The 17,642-nt window shown below is 36.3% G+C and overlaps 1 protein-coding gene across 9 annotated transcripts in view; it reads right to left on the reverse strand.

The window, feature by feature from the left end:
- SLC4A7 (solute carrier family 4 member 7) overlaps positions 1-17,642 on the reverse strand; it is a 142,106-nt gene that overhangs the window by 47,450 nt on the left and 77,014 nt on the right. For 7 of the 9 annotated variants that reach the window (XM_087712885.1, XM_014057075.2, XM_087712883.1 and 4 more), the window contains 4 exons: positions 11,278-11,393; positions 8,056-8,115; positions 7,389-7,546; positions 1,340-1,427 (listed from right to left, as the gene is read on the reverse strand). In XM_087712885.1, the coding sequence (XP_087569011.1) occupies positions 1,340-1,427; positions 7,389-7,546; positions 8,056-8,115; positions 11,278-11,393 (422 nt within the window). The remainder of the gene's footprint in view (positions 1-1,339; positions 1,428-7,388; positions 7,547-8,055; positions 8,116-11,277; positions 11,394-17,642) is intronic. The other 2 variants (XM_087712886.1, XM_087712889.1) reach the window with 1 other exon arrangement.

The raw sequence follows: 17,642 nt of genomic DNA on the forward strand, positions 1-17,642 counted from the left end.
ATAACTCTTTATTGTAGCATTCTTCTGCTCATTAATATACAAGGCATTTAAAACCTATGTGTGATGAACAAAGCGGGATAAGGTAAGAATTAATGAATATTGAACAATGCACTGAATATGAAATGAAAATTACTAGAAGTAAATACTTCACAGTGATTTGGGCATATAGTCAAATTATATACACTGCAAAGCAAAAAAATTAAAATGAATTGGTTAAATAAAAGGGAAGACTAAAAAGAAGGACAATGTACAGAGAAGTTCATAGATATTATAGAAATAAGGTTAGTTAATAAGAACAAAGGTGTGGAGAGATATGAAGAACAGCATTGGTATAAAATACATACAGGTAGTCCTCAACTTACAACAGTCCATTTAGTGACTGTTTGAAGTTATAATGGCACTGAAAAAAGTGACTTATGACCATTTATCACACTTATGATCCTCAGTAATTGACTCATATTTATAATGTTTGCAGTGTACAAGGATAATATGATAAGCTTCTATCACCTTCAAACAAGCAAAGTCAATGGGGAAGCCAGATTCACTTAACAACTGTGTTACTAACTTAACAACTGCATTGATTCACTAACAAATGTGACAAGAAAGGTCATAAAATGGGGCAAAGTTCATTCAACAACTGTCTTACTTAGCAACAGAAATTTTGGGCTCAATTATTGTAAGTTGAGGACAATCTGTATAATTCAATTTCTTTTCTTATTATATTCTTTTAATTTATTTGACTTATTAATTATTACTTCCTACTGCACTTTAGGAATGAAACATAGTTTCATTCAAAAGAATTTTTTTTATCAAATTCATATCCCACTGCAATTTCATGGATTCTGTCTAGCTAATGAAAAGAAAATAACATCACCATAAGACACATACAATCCAACACAAAACCAAATATCAACATCCAAATGCCATTTGAAACAAGTTCATCTTCAGTTGTTTCTAGGAGATGAATAACATCAGAGGTAATCCAACTTCATGCAGGAAGCCATCCCAGAGGATTGTTCCCATCATGGAAAGCCAACACTTCTAGACTTTGACTTGTCTAACATCCCAAAAATGAGAAATATCCAGCTGCTTCTCCCAATACCAACAAAGACGTTGAGCTAACTGAAATGGAGAAACACAGTCCTGAAGATAGCACCTCATCTCTTCACTTGCTAGAAAAAAGATAATAATATGCACTTATGAGTATGTACTATAAATATTTGTGCATAAGATGATATATTGTACTTTACCATTATAAATTTAAGTCGATTGTAAAAATGCATATTGACTCGACTATTTTAAATAATTTTGGGGATATGTAATAAACGGCAGTACTCACATCATCAGTCATGAGTGTTGCTATTGATCGACCAATTTCATGATACTGAGGTGCTTTACCTTCTGGTCCCAGCAACAGAAAAAGGAAACTGTGGAATTATGAAAAAGAGTTGCAAAGTCAAATATTAGTATTCAGTAATATCTGTCAATGACAAATAGAAATTTTACTATTGAATATAGCACATATAACAACAACAACTAGAAATTCTCTGAGTTGCATTCCAGCCATAGGATTAGCCACCCCAGTAATTGCTCATACATAATTTAATTTTATTCATAATTTAGTCATCACTTGTGTTTTTAAATATTTCACTCCTCTAAAGTTTTATATTTTGATACACATTTTATATGTCGTATTGGTAAATGTTTACGCATTATACTGTACGTATATGCTATACGCATTATGCTGTTCATATATGCTATAAAAAATACAACTACCACTATTACCATACTTGCCACTAAAGAGAACTCAAGTATTCTAAGTATGAACTATGAAGTTAAAGAGGTTTTAAACCAACATGATAGAATCTGCATACAAGCAATTACAATCAAATGGAAAGGCCAAAGGACAAGATTTAGATGGACACTAAATAATAATATATTCAAAGAAAAAGACTTTGTACAGAAAATGGAAAAAGAACTGGCCTTTTTCTTTAAAGAAAATAGAAAAGAAGATACATCAATGCAGAATCTTTGGGATACAATGAAGGCTGTTACTAGAATGATAATAAACTATACAAGGAAGAGAAATTTAAAGAGAAGACAAACACATAAAGCTTTAGAGAACGACTATAAAATACTTGAAAAAGAGTTACAGAGATCTCCACAAAAAATGATGTTAAAATAAAAAATAGCAATAGCAATAGCAATAGCAGTGGACTTATATACCGCTTCATAGGCCTTTCAGGCCTCTCTAAGCGGTTTACAGAGAGTCAGCATATTGCCCCCAACAATCTGGGTCCTCATTTTACCCACCTCGGAAGGATGGAAGGCTGAGTCAACCCTGAGCCGGTGAGATTTGAACCGCTGACCTGCTGATCTAGCAGTAGCCTGCAGTGCTGCATTTAACCACTGCGCCACCTTGGATACAATTAAACACAAAATGGATCTACTGGAAAAGGAAGAAGTGGCACAAAAAATAGAGGTATTAAACTACTTTGAAAAGGAAAATAAACCAGGCAGATGTTTGGTATTCAAACTGAAAAAAGAGAGAGAAGCAAAGAAAATATTGCAGCTAAGAGATGAGCAAGGACAAATTCAGTATGAAAATGCTGAGGAGAAGAAGAAAATTATACAAGACTATTATGCTAAGCTGTATGAACAAGAGAAAATAGAAGAGGGAGGAGTTAAAAATATTTACAGGATGCTAATCTTCCCCAGATACCAACGAAACTAGAACAATGTTGGAAGATAAAATAACGAGGATGGAGCTAATGTAAAGTGACCAGATTTTAAAATTGGTAAAGCGGGACACCATTGACGGGAGGGAGTTCTTGATTAAAACATTTACCGCCTGGCGCTGCGGCTGAGGTGAAGCCGCCAAAGCTCCCGCTGACGCCCCCCCCATTCCATTCCCAGGCAGAAAAAAGAGACTCCGGGGAGGAGAGCTTGGCCAGTCATTGGAAGGCATTTGAGAAGGAGAAAAGCAGAGAAGGAAACTTCTCAGGAAGTTCCAGAAGCAGCTGCTTCTCCTCTGGGCTGGAGGGAGGGGAGGAGAAGGAAGGAAGGGTAGGGAGGTAGTGAAGAAAAGAAAGAAGGAAAGAAGAAAGGGAGGGAGGGCAAGGAAAGGAATGGAAAAGAAAGTAGAGAAGGAAAGAAAGCAGGAAAGAAGGAAGGGAGGGAAAGGGGAAGCAGGAGAAGGAAGGAAGGAAGGAAGGAAGGAAGGAAGGAAGGAAAGAAGGAAGATAAGGTAGGGAAGGAAAAAAGGAGAGAAGGAGGGAGGGAGGAGAAAGGGAGAAGAAAGAAGGAAGAAAGGAAGGAAAGAAGGAACAAAAGGTAGATAGGGAAGGAAAGGAGGGAAGGATGAAGGAAGGGAGAAGGAAGAAAGGAAGGATGCGAAGGTAGATAGGAAAGGAAAGAAGGATGGAAGCAGGAAGGGGAGGAGGGAGAAGAAGGAAGGAAGGAAGGAAGGAAGGAAAGAAGGAAGAAAGGGAAGGAAGGAAAGAGGGGAGGGAGGCGAAAGGGAGAAAGGGAAAAAGGAGGAAGGGAAGAGAAGGTAGGGAGGGAGGAAGAACCCAGCTTTCCCGAGAATGGTCTGCTCCGGGCCGGGGAGGGCGAACCAAGAAGTTTAGACGGCACTTCGCTGGCGGTTGCAAAGCAGCCTTCCCCCAATTGCCTTCCTCCAATGCCCCCCAACCCTTTCAAAAGCCACCCCCATCACCGGCCTCTCCCAACCGGATCCCCGCCTGTCTCCCCTCGGCTCACCCAGACCAGGTTGCTGACGGCGGCTTGCACGGCGGCCACCAGGGTGGTGAGGTCCAGGATGGCCTTGCCGTCTATCTCGCCCTCCTCGTGCATGATGACCAGGTGGGAGATCTGCTGGGCCACCAGCTCCAGGATGCTCTCAATGGTGCGGGTGTAGAAGACCGGCATGGCTGCAGGGAGAGCGGCGCCCAAGAGAAGTGGGCAAAAAAAAACTTCCAACGGCTGAGCTGCTTGGCCCGGGACTGAGCATTGGGGGCTTTGGGGGATCCCTTCGGATTTCGGGGAACGGAGCCGCAGCCAAAGGCGCTCGGGAGCCGCAGCTGAGCCAGGACTTCCCCCCTCAAAAAATAAACCTCGCTTCGCCCGGATCAGCCCTCCGCTCCACAGACCTGACCCCACGCCACTAATTCCCAGTTCTAGCCACCTGCAAAGGACCTCCCCAGCTTCCAGAGCCTGTGACAGTAGAAATCACTGTGTCGCAGTGTTTTCTTGCCACGTGCACGGCCGACTGAAAAATCGGGACTTTTTAAAAACACTGCAGGCGCGCGACAAATTGTTCAAAAGCGGGACTGTCCCACCAAAAGCGGGACGTCTGGTCACCTTAAGCTAACGGAAGCACAAAACAAAATAATGGAAAGGCCTCGGGACTGGATGGATTCCCAGTGGAATTCTACGAAACATTTGGAGAATCCTTGTGTCTCCCACTCTTAGAAGTTATGAATGAAGTGATGTCTGATAGTAGAATACCTAAATCATGGTCAGAAGCACACATTGCATTGCTACCCAAAGAGGAGACTGATTTAACACAAACCAAGAACTATAGCTCAATTTCTTTATTAAATTCAGATTATAAGTTGTTTGCATTTATATTGGCAGAGAGACTTAAAAAATACCTAAATAGTTTTATCCACTCTGATCAAAATGGTTTTTACCAAAGAGACAAATTAAAGACAATATGAGAATGATTTTGAATACTTTGGAGTATTATGAGGCCCATCCCAAAAAACAAATGGCTTTGATGTTTCTTAATGCACAGAAGGCTTTCGATAACATGAATTGGCAATTTATGTTCTTACAATTGGAACAGATGAATTTTGATAAGAAATTTATTCAAAACATACAAATGGTATATCATAAACAGCAAAGATAATGGTAAATGGAGAACTGACAGACTCCATTGAAATAAAGAGAGGTACAGGACAAGGCTGCTCACTATCACCGTTACTTTTTATCTTAACATTAGAAGTTTTAAAAAGAAAGATCAGAGAAGAAGAAGAAATAAAAGGAATGAAAATTTAAAAAGAATACAAGCTACAAGCATTTGCAAATGATTTCATTTTTATTCTTGAAGACCCATTAGAGACAGCATTCAAATTGTTAGAAAGAATAGAGGAGTACGGAAAAGTAGCAGGCTTGAAAATAAACAAAGATGAAACAAAGATTTTGACAAAGAACATACCATTAAGACAAAAGGAAGAGTTGGCAGAAGTTTTGCAGATTCAAGTCACAAACAAGGTTAAATACTTGGGGAAATACCTATCAGCTAGATGTAGCACTCTTAAGGAGGACAATTATATTAGACTGAAGCAGCAAATTGCGACTAATTTGATGAAATGGGAAAACCTACAACTATCAATGATAGGAAGAATCTCTACAATTAAAATGAACATTTTATCCAGAATCGTATACCTGTTCCAGACAATCCCAATCAGATTAAGCAAGAACTTTTTTGAAGATCTAATCAAAATAGTTTTGAAATTTATCTGGCAAGGGGAAAAAGCAAGAATAAAACTCAAATTGCTACAAGATGCTAGAACAAGAGGAGGATTGGCCTTACCTGACTGGGAGTTAAAATATCAAGCAACAAATCTAATGTGGATTAAGGAGTGGCTAACACTAAAAAAAAACCTCTAGCTTATTGAATGTAGAGGATCATGATTTACTGTTGGGATGGCATGCTTTTTTATGGTATAAGGGAACTAAAGCACATGGTTATTTTAGAAGACATTATATAAGGGAAGCTTTGCTATTAAATTGGGAAAAGTTAAAAAATTACATTACTTAAAAACTCCAGTCTGGATATCAACCATTGAAGCATTTTCATATCCAATAACATATAAAAAGGAACAAACAGTTAAATATGTTGAAATATTGAACGCAGAAGGTGAACTGAAATCTATGCAAGAGTTGAAACAAGAAGGAATAGAAATGAATTGGTATTCATATGTGCAGATACACTCTTGATATAATGAAGATAGAAAATCAAAAGGTCTTTACAACAAAATGACTGAGCTAGACAAAATTTTAACAGGTACTGCTGAAAAGTAATTAAAAAACTATATGGATATTTATTAGAGGTTAAACTACAAGAGGAACAAGTTAACAAAACTATGATAGCTTGGGGGGAAATTTTGGACATGGGATTGAGTTAGAGAAATGGCAGAAATTGTGGTCTCAAAATTATAAAATGACAATGTCAACTGCATATAAAGAAAATTTGTATAAGATGTTTTACAGGTGGCATCTACCCCCAACGAGAATTGCAAGAATGTCCAAGAATAAATCGGAAAAGCATTGGAAATGTCATCAGACACCGGGCTCATATTACCACATGTGGTGGACTTGCACTGAAGCCAAAAGATACTGGACTAAAATTCACATGTGGTTGGAGAAAATGATACACAAACACATAGACCTTAAACCAGAGATTTTTTTTATTGGGAATCATACCAGAAACTTACAATAAAGACTTGAAATATCTGATTGTAAACAAAATGTTTACAGCAGCTAGAATCGTATTTGCAAAAAATTGGAAAAATGAAACAATACCAAAACAAGAGGAAGTTATTCGAAAGATAATGAAGTGTGCTGAAATGAGTAAATTGACATTTGAAATTAGAGAACAAGAAGATGAGCAATTGTATAATATATGGGATTTGTTTTATCAGTGGCTTGATAAAAAAAAAACCTGGAAATGAAAAATGTTTTATGTTTCAATTGAAGGAGATAAGTGATAATACAATCATGTTGTTAAATAGATTAATAACGATACAATGAAAGACTGACATATATATGAATTGAACAATTTAGAATATTTTGTTTTAAATTGAAGGATAAGGATAATAATGAATCTATGTACATTTGATAGATGATTGGTGATATTATGCATAACTCTTAGTAGTGATGTATATTATAAAAATATTTTGTTGATAAATAGGTTTGCTGAAAAGAAAGAAATATTAACCGTAATTGAATATATGATGTACAATGACAGTGAGGTACTTAGTTATATTGGAAATTTTGTGATTGTATATATAATTGAAAATATGGATGCACAAACGCTTGTAACCAAATGACATGCTGTATGTAATGGATGAGAGTTTTATATGTTGTCTTTTATGTTTAAAAATAAAAAATAATAAAAATAAGTATGAACTATGAAATTAAAGAGGTTTTAAATCAACATAAGATAGAATCTGCATACAAGCTTTTAAACCAGCATGATAAACTCACAACAGAGACAGCAGTCTCTTTTTCTTTCTAAGAAAAAAAATGTTAAATTAAATAATATAGATTAAAAATAATACAGAGAATTAAAGTTTTACTATATTATATTTTTATTTTACCGTGTGGGAACAGGAACCTCTGTGAGACCAGTGAGAAGAACAGCTGGAGACAGCCTCACAAAAGCAATAATTGGTCTCTCCAAAAAATGCACTTCTCCCACAAGCACATTTGATGCCTCTGCACCTATTGGAATCTTCCTCATAAAGTTCATATCCACCTATTTTCAAAGAATGATTAATAGTATATTAAAATATTCTAAAGCATTTTTAAACTGACATTTATAAATAAGTGACAAGCAAAATATACTGTATTATTGAGGTGTCATGTATGTTATGAAGCTTAATAACATTTTAATATAACCATATGTACAAATACTGTGTTTCATAACTATGTTAAAATATACAATCACAAAAACTTACTAAAATTATATCTTGGGAATAACATGATTTTATATTAAATAGCTACAAATTTCACTAAATCAATGTAATTATATACACAATTGCTTCATTTTTTAAATTCAATTTAAAAAAGAATATTTATGGAGAATTCATTCTTTATACAGTAGTGTTCTTCAAATTACCCATGGGAACTGTGTATATAATTATAAAAATTCACCAACATAATATATAGCATTATACAAACTATTGGTTCACATAAAGACAGAAACACAAAAATCACTGAAACTAACACACAAGTTACACAGCTATCTAGAAAATAAACACTTACAGCTGGCCTCTTGAGTCCCACACCAAGTGTGCCACAACTACAGTGCCAGGAGGCAGAATCCTGCCCAACAGCAGACAAGGCAGGTGCAGAGAAGAACAGGCCAATTAAAAATATAAAAGCTGTGACAGAGGAGCTAGAATAGTGGCATTTGCCATGGTTAAACTATCATATAAATTTGTTTTGTTAAGAGAACTTTTAAGCAAAATTACATCATTTTCCTGAGTTATATATTGGAACCAAAATATTGAAAGGAGAAATACTATATTATACAAATAATAACTTCATTACAAGTTAACATTATTTACACTAAAGCAGCAGTCCTCGACTTTTTTTGTACCAGGGACTAGTTTCTTGAAGACAATTTTTTCATGGACAAGTTTTCAGTTTTGCTTACTTGCCTGCTACTCACCTCCAGCTGTGCAGGCCAGTTCCTAACATGCCACAGACCAGTACTGGACTGTGGCCCAGGGGTTAGTGACCCCTGTACTAAAGGAAGCAATTCTGTGTAGATTATTCAATAAAAAGGGAAACATACAGGTTTTAACTCTGTACTTGGTCCTTCAACCTACAATAGTCTATCCATTTAAACAAAGGTTCTACCCCACTTATAGTTCTAAATGCACTCTATTCATATTATACCTGGAAGTGACAATGTTAGCTGAGGTACTCCAGTCAGGATTCTGTATATACATCTAAAATGGGCTATGTCTATGCTACAGCAAAGTTTCAATGACATGATACAGACACTTCTATAAATCTTATAGCCCACTACACAGAAGGAAAAGTCAATGATTTTAGTATTACTAAGCCTAGTAATAAAAAGCTTATGCAGATAGTCCATGACTTACAAATATAGATCCAGCAACTGTTTGACATAACAATGGCACTGAATGGACATTCAACCAGTGCTAAGTTATGGGCCATGTAATTGTGATCTGGGCCCTTGGCAACCCATTCATACTTACAAAGGGTTACCAAGCCCTCCACAATCATGTGATCACCATTTACAGGTCAACAGAGAAGCTGACAGGGTTAGGTCACAAGCTGCTCTCTCTCTCTCTTTTTCTCTAGCCCAGAAACAACAGACTGCTGGGAGAAGTGAAGCTGGGACAGCTTTGCTTTGCACAATGCACTGTCCTGTTCCAGGCAGGAGAAAAAGACCTAATTCTGTAGCTCATGCTAAGGAGTAGAGCAGCTGCCTACCCTTTTTCCGCAAGCAGCTCTCTCACTCTGCTCAACCTACCTATGCAATTGCTTAGGAGCCACATTTGAGATGGTCAGGACAGTGACTATTGAGGAAGGCGATCACATTGGTGCCTTGCTTAATGACTGCAACATTTTATAACTGTAATACGCAGACTCTATTATCATCATAATTTGAGGATTATCTATAAAATAACAATTTTATTATGCATCAGAATATGACTGGACAAGTCATAAATGTATTGTTCTAGTACAGGAGTGTCAAATTTGCATCATCACATGATGTATTGTGACTTTTTTCCCCTTTGCTAAATCGGGTATGGGTATGGTCAGCGCATGAGACATCAGGCCTACAGGCTGTGAGTTTGACAGCCCTGCTCTAGTAACTAAAATACATATATAGTGAATCTTTAAAATAGAAAATAACATTACTAAGACTAATAATTAACAGCAGTACCTAATATTTGAAAAAAGCATTTGAAAAGTGTTTTAACCAGGAAATCTTAAGAAATCTGATAGGAATAGTTTCAATTAATAATGTTAATTGTTAAAAATTAGGTGGGATTGTTATCATAAATATGTTATTATATTTAATGTTGTGGTAACTCCCCAAGAATTTGGATGATTTGGTGGCATACATATTTAATCAATAAAAACAACAATAGCACAAGATCCATGCATATATTTCTACAATATATTTCAATTTGCCTTTGTTGCCACCCTAATTATGGCCCTCACATGATAATCAAGAATAAAAGGAAGCTGCAACATAAAAGAAAAGATAGTGAACCTTAATTCTGCAAGGTGGGTTGTGCTTTTGCTGTTGCCTTTAACTATTATGGCTACTGAAAAATAACAACAACAATAAATGAAATACTATTAAAATAGCAAATTAGCTTGAAAGACATTTACAACCTTCTACAATTTTATACTAGAGCTTTTATGAAGTTCCACATTTTATCGATTTATTTGTGATATATCCAGGCTCTGGTTTAAGACCTCAAGACAATATACTAGCACTCCTTCCATTATTTTCTCGCAAACAACTTTGAGAGAGAGGTTGGGTTGAAATAATATAACTGATCAAAAATCAACCACTGAGCTTCCATGGTTGATGGTAGACTGCTTAGGGTACACTGACTGCTAATTCAGAATTTCTAACCTAGTCAGATTTCAGATCTTTAACAATTTTTTCACACCATTATTCTCTTTGAAGAGGAGCGTTAGAGACTGCCTCATATCTAATTATTATAGCGTTAAATTCTTATCTATATTGCTACTGTCCCATTTTAGTAAGTAACCACATCAGTCTGGAATCTTCCACTCACCAACTTAACCCTGACTCCACCTTCCTCTCCATCCGCTTTCCTCTTTCACATATCCTACTATACCCAGTAGACTCTCAGCTTACAATGTGTAAAATAAAATAACATGTTTAAGCAATAATGTAGAATTTATAAAATAAGTGATAAATAGCAACATAACATAACAACATAACAACATAACAACATAACATAACATAACATAACATAACATAACATAACATAACATAACATAACATAACATAACATAACATAACATAACATAACATAACATAACATAACATAACATAACAACAAAAATGGCACAGCCTATGTATGTATGTATGTATGTATGTATGTATGTATGTATGTAGAAATAAATGTCAACCTTGAACATTGGTGATTTTCTTGAACTCTTGAAGTTTTCTTAGCAATATTTTCAGAAACGTTTTGAAGTGATTATCCCAAAGTCACCCAGTTGGCTTCATTCTTCAAGTGAAACTAGAACTTAATCCCCTGATGTCTTTTGTTTTTAAGCATTATACCAAAGTGTCTATAACTGATACTCTATTTTTAGGTAATTACTAAAATATACCTATAGTTTCTACTAATTTATTCTAGAACTTTATTTTAGAGTTTAGATTATACAAGTGCAAACAAGTATATTTTGAAGAGAAATGCACAAAACTATGTGTTCTCTAAAAACTTAAAACTTTACCTTGCTGAAGTCAACCGTACTGTTTTCTCTACTCCCTCCTGTTCCACTAATTTTAAATTCTCCATTTTTTCCAATATCCAAATTACCAGGTGCAGATTGTGGTGATGCTAAGAGCCCTAAAATTAGAATAAAAAAGCATATTTAAAATACTTTACCTAGAAATAGGCATGATTACATAACAATTATGACAGCTTTCTAAAAGCAAATGTGAAAGTTAATAAATAAAAAGTGCATTAGTACCAAAATTGCCAAACAAGTTATTTTTCTGGAAAACAATGAAAGCTTATTAAGTGTTAAAATTAGCTATTACCTAAATGATGGCCTTTTGCAAAATTCACCAAAAAGGTATTATTTTTAAACTTTAAAATGTGCATCTAACCACCAATGTGGATCATGCAATTACAAGAATTTTGTAATTTTACTGGAATTCCCTGGAACAATCATGAAATAAAGCAAAATGTACTTTAGAATACTTAAATAAATCCTATATCACAGTGAACCATTAGAAAATTAGCAATCATCCATTACTGCTGCCCTATAGCAAGAAAACTTTTAAAAGTAGGTTCTGAGCCATGATCCAAATAATGTATTTATTTCTAAGTAAAGTTTGAATTAGGGGTAGGGGTTATTATTTTACTCTGTATATTAAGACTTTTATATTTTGTAAGCCACCTAGAGTCATGGAAAGTGAGTAGATGGCCCTGTATATTTCATATATGTATTCTTATGAAGATAAGTAATACATAAAATTCCATTTTAAATGTTTGCTTACTTTTTACTTTAATTTTACTTATTTGCATCCTGTCTTTATTATTTTTATAAATAATTCAATGTATCCAAGACATCTTCCTCCTATTTCCCACAACAGCAACTTTGTAAGGTGAGTTGGGCCTAGAGAGAGTGACTGCACAAGGTCATCCTGCTGGCTTTCATGGGCAAAATAGGAAAATAATAGATATGTACATTATTCTGGAAGCAGAATGTTGTAGAGGACCACAAAATGTTCTGTTTCTCCACTGGACTGTACCATTCTAGCCAAATATTAGTTTTTCAACATGAATGGAAACTGTAGGTTAATCTTCAAGAGGAAAATTATTCCTTATATTCAATATATCAATTTTGTGTAACAGATCCATGATGTAATTGTTTTACACATCAGAATGAGAAACATGACAAACTTTTTATCATTTAAAATAGGAGTAGGAAACCTGTAGTTTTCCATATATTACTCAGCTACGGTGCCCAACAGCTGTGGGCAGCGTGGCCAATGGTAGATATAAGAAATATAGTTCAATATCTAAAGGCTCATGATAAAAAACAAAGCATGCCAAGGAGACTCAAACCTAGCAGAAGCTAATATGTAATATGAACATATGTAATTTTGAGGGGATGAACTGTACATATTAGGGATTCTAAAACTTTGTGATATGATGATCTCCTAAAAAAGTAAATGAATGTATGTGATCCCCCCACCCCCATGAATTAAGCTGTTAGACTGCACTTTAGTCTAGCTCCTATTGTCAAGTGTATTTGTTCTGCCTGAATAGATTCAGGAGACCTCCAATGTTGGATGCCTGGACAGTGTCAATAGCTCAGAGAATGTGCACGTATCCAGACAGAGAAAGAGCAAGTACAACTATAGTATATAACCTCTTAAAAAGTATTAAATAAATATAAACATTCTCAGCTATCTACTTCAGTGTCTTGATTTTAGCTAATAAACTTGATCATTCTTGATAAATGAATTACAGCACAGATAGAACAGAATCTTCTGAAATTCTGTAATACCTTTGTAATGCTGCTTTGACCTCTTTAAAGGAAATATGAGATATTAACTAACAAGTAAATAAATAGCAACTGATGTGGAAAAGAATTTATCAAGGCTCATAAACATTTTAATTCCATCACACTCTGATTACTAAAATAAACTTCACCTTGTTCAGTACTAGAAGTTTGACTAAGACCAATAATTTAATAGTTGGTACATTATTACTTTATGAATGACACTACTTTCTGTCCTATTTTCAAACCCATTTCTAGATAATAGCTGTTTGTTAACACAACAAATATGTATATCTATCAAAGGCAGGATATTAAAAGATATATTTCTTGCTACTACAATTAATGCTCTTAAGAAAAGCAAGAGAGTAGTTTTTCAGTACAGGTAGTCCTCGACTTACAACCACAACTGAGCCCAAAATTTATGTTGTTAGGTGACACATTTGTTAAGTGAGTTTTGTCCCATTTTACACCTTTTTTGCTTCAGTTGTTAAGTGAATCACTGCAGTTAGTTAGTGTATCAGTTATTAAAGTGAATCTGTCTTTCCCGTTGATTTTGCTTGTCAGAAGCTCACAAAATAGTGTCACATGACCTTGAGACACAGCAACAGTCATAAATAGGAACCAGTTTCCAAGCATCTGAATTTTGATCACATGATCATGGGAATGCTGCAAAGGTTGTAACTGTGATAAAATTGTAGTGGTCATAAGTCACTGCTGTTACTTCGAACAGTCACTAAATGACTGTTGTAATCGAGAACTACCTGTAATAGATTCTTCCTAGACACATGTAAATTTTCCTTTGTAGTTCAATTTAGTTCAACTGAGCCGAGGTGGCGCAGTGGTTAAATGCAGCACTGCAGGCTACTGCTAGATCAGCAGTTCAGCGGTTCAAATCTCACCGGCTCAGGGTTGACTCAGCCTTCCATCCTTCCGAGGTGGGTAAAATGAGGACCCAGATTGTTGGGGGCAATATGCTGACTCTCTGTAAACCGCTTAGAGAGGGCTGAAAGCCCTATGAAGCGGTATATAAGTCTACTGCTATTGCTATTGCTATAATTTCTAATAGATAGTTACAATTTTTAGTTTTCTTATTTTTCATACTGGTTTTATTTGGTCATTTCAAATCACTTAAAAAGAATACACTGAAATTATTATTTTGATATTTGGCACACAGAGACCACAATCCACAGTTGATGACGAACAAATTCTCTGAAGTTGCTCTTTGGTCTGACTATAAGCCTGAACAGAAATATTAAAATACTTCACCAGCCCATGCCTAATACCAAACCAAACCAATAGAACCAAAAATCACTGTTAATGACACCCAGCTAACAAATGTGAATACTTCAAATACTTAGGAAACATCATCTTGACTGATGAATCTTTAGACAAAGAAAGCAACTCTAAGGTTAGTAAGATCAAGCATTGATGCAGGTGTTTATTAGAGTTCTCAACCAATACAAGAGCCACATCAGAGACAGAAAGAGAGGTAGAGAGAAAGGGAAATGAGGAAAGAGAGAGGGGAGAAAAAGAAAGAAAGAAAGAAATAGCCAAAGATTTATAGAATATTTTGAGCAAAATCTGCTCAGGAGAATCAAAGTCATAATTTTAGATTACAAAATAAATACAGGTAATTTTAAAAAAAAATGCAAATTGTAAATTCCAGAAGCAGAATGACAGCCTCATAAATAAAGGATGCTTTTGACTTCCGGTTGATGTCATGGCACTATCGGACAAGAAAAGTGGGGCTCTGTGAACTCCCTTCATTGGAGGGCCCCATAAGGGACTAAAGTCACCCTGTAGGGGTGATAAAGAGTGGAGGGGTGCCCTACAGGTTTCAGAGGGAGGGCTAATTCCCTCTCAGCCGACGATGAAGAAGAGAGGCAGCCATTATGGCTGTCGTGAAGCTGGAGCAGCCAAAGAAACAAACGGTGCTGAAGTGGTGTGGATTAATTGGAACTTGATGAGGTGACTTTTTTTACCTGAAACCTATCCTAAAGAAAATAAATTCTGGAAAAGGGACTCTTTGAAGAGTTTGTTTAAGGGGCAATTACAGAGAGAAAAATCATAGACCCAAAAGAAAACAAAAGAATATTAAGAAGAGAGCGCGAAACCTTTAAAAACACAGAAAGATTGGATCTCTAATTTTTATTGGCAATAAGGCATTTTAAAATGCTGGAATGGTTTGTCAGAATTTTGATTATTTGTTTGAATAAATACAACAGAACTTGTTACAATCTATGCAACATTGAAATTAAACAGAAGGCGTCATCTACTGGTGAATGGAATACATTATATTTGTACAAACCTGAGAAAAGTACTAACAACACAGAGGAGAAAGAGGAAATAACACCTGGAGGACTGCTATGCTATCTATTGTTTTATACTTATCTATTCCATGACTACTGTAGCTCTAATATTGAAAATAAAACTAAGTAAAGTGACTTTTAAATATCTGGAGCTATGATTTAACTTATAGCAGGGACTTAAGGAGACGTTTGGAAATTTTCCTGGATTACCTAAAAAGAGCGAAATTGGCTAACTGTGGGATATAAATAACCATATTACTCTATTTCCAGAGGAGCAACATCAGGATTGAGTAAATGGTTTCCAGTTCAACTTTCTGAGGGGAAAAAATAATTGAGATCCTGGGGAAGTGATAAAACATTGACAAACTACTGACTGATATTTTAACTTATAAAAAAAAAGATGTTTCAGTAGAGGAAAATAAGAGGGTTGCAAAAAGAATTAATAGCAATGTTTCAAAGCATTTATGATATTATGACAAGGAATCACAGGGAGATAATGCACTTAATAACATAAATGGGAAGTTAGAAAGTGCTCCACAGGGGATAATGAATAATGATTTAAAAAGCCCAGGAAATAGAGGAGAAAATTGAGAGACCAAAGGAAAAGATAGAACTAAATAAACAAACAAAACAAGAAGAGGGAAAAATAAAAATAAAAAGCAATTCAGGGGAAATACCGTATTTATCGGCGTATAACACGCAGTTTTAAAACTAAAATTGCAAGCTTAAACCCTGCCTGCGTGTTATACGCCGATACTGCGTGTTATACGCCGGGTCCCAAACTGCCTGCTCCAGCTGATTCACCGGCGCCCATGATACTCATAGAAGTGCAGCATCCATTTCATGGCAGCGTCGGCGGCTCTCCAGCTACCCTGCCTGATATAACCCCTACCTTGCAGCAGTGGCGGCAGCTCTCCAGCCACCTGCTGTTCGCTTTAACCCCATCATTGAACAAGCGGCGGCTGGAGAGCCGCCCGCTGCCTGATTTAACCCCATCCTAGCAGCAGCGGCTCGCAGCGGCCAGAGAGCCGCCCGCTGCCTGTATTTTTTCTCCATCATTGCGGGTGCTTACCTTCCCGCCCGCCTGCTCTCTGGTCCCAAGTGTACGCGCCGGCATTCTCCCAATCAGCTGTGAGTCCGCAGCCGCCCGCGCTGCTGTTTTAAAGGCTGCTCCTCAGGACCCTCCGAGGCCACCGTACTTCTGACGAGTGACGTCCCTGACGTTACGCTGAGGACGTTACTCGTCAGCGCAATTAAAGAGTAACCTGAGTCTGCTAGTCTGCTACAGGCTTGTTATGTGGCGCAGGGGGAAAGAGTATGTGATATGGGGGGTGGGGTTATATGGTACAGGTGGTATCAGGACTATGTGGTACAGGGGGATTAGGTTGTACAGGTGGATCTGGGGGGGGATTAGGTGGTACAGGGGGATCAGAGGGGGGAAAATGATGTGACAGAAGAGGGTGGGGAAGTAATTCATGTTCTAATGTTATAAATTTTAATCCAACATTAAGTTCCGAGCTTCCAAGTCATTTATTTTTAATGAAAAAAATTTTTACTCAAATTTTTGTGTTAAAATGGGGACTGCGTGTTATACGCCGGTGCGTGTTATACGCCGATAAATACGGTACATGCTAAAAGGTCAAAAAATGATACTAAATGATAATAATCCTATAATAACATCTATGAAGTGACACCAACACCTTGTACCTGCCAAGAAGAATAGGGGACAGAGGGTTATTGCAAATCTATCAAATTGTTGAAGAAGATAAATGAAGTTTGAATGATTATGTGAACCAAAGTACAGAAAGATTGCTGCATGCTGTGAAAACGGAGAACATTATAAAAACAACAGAAACAAAGGCAGAATATAAGGAAAAATAGCTAGATGACAGATTAAATTGACGGAAAACCAAAGCTTTGCATGGACAGCACTTGAAAAACATTGAAGAGAAATGTGATATCAACTTGACATGGGAATGGCTTAAGAGAGGAACCATCAAGAAAGAAACAGAAGGTTTAATACTTGCTGCTCAAGAACAAGCTTTACAAACTAATGCCATGAAAGCAAAGAAATAAAAATCCACTGACAATCTAAACTGCTGACTTTTCAATGATGAAGTTGAAACTGTTTCACATTTAATATGTGAGTGCAGCAAAATTGCGCAAACGGATTACAATGATCGAGTTGCTAAATTAATCCACTGGTCACTATGGGAAAAAAATCCTACCTGTATCCAAAAAACCATGGGATCATAAAGTGGAAAAAGTTACTGA

This window comes from Thamnophis sirtalis, unplaced genomic scaffold, assembly GCF_051295495.1.
Source record: "Thamnophis sirtalis isolate CommonGarterSnake01/CBP01778 unplaced genomic scaffold, rThaSir2_p1.2 scaffold_4, whole genome shotgun sequence".
NCBI classification, from domain to species: domain Eukaryota; kingdom Metazoa; phylum Chordata; class Lepidosauria; order Squamata; family Natricidae; genus Thamnophis; species Thamnophis sirtalis.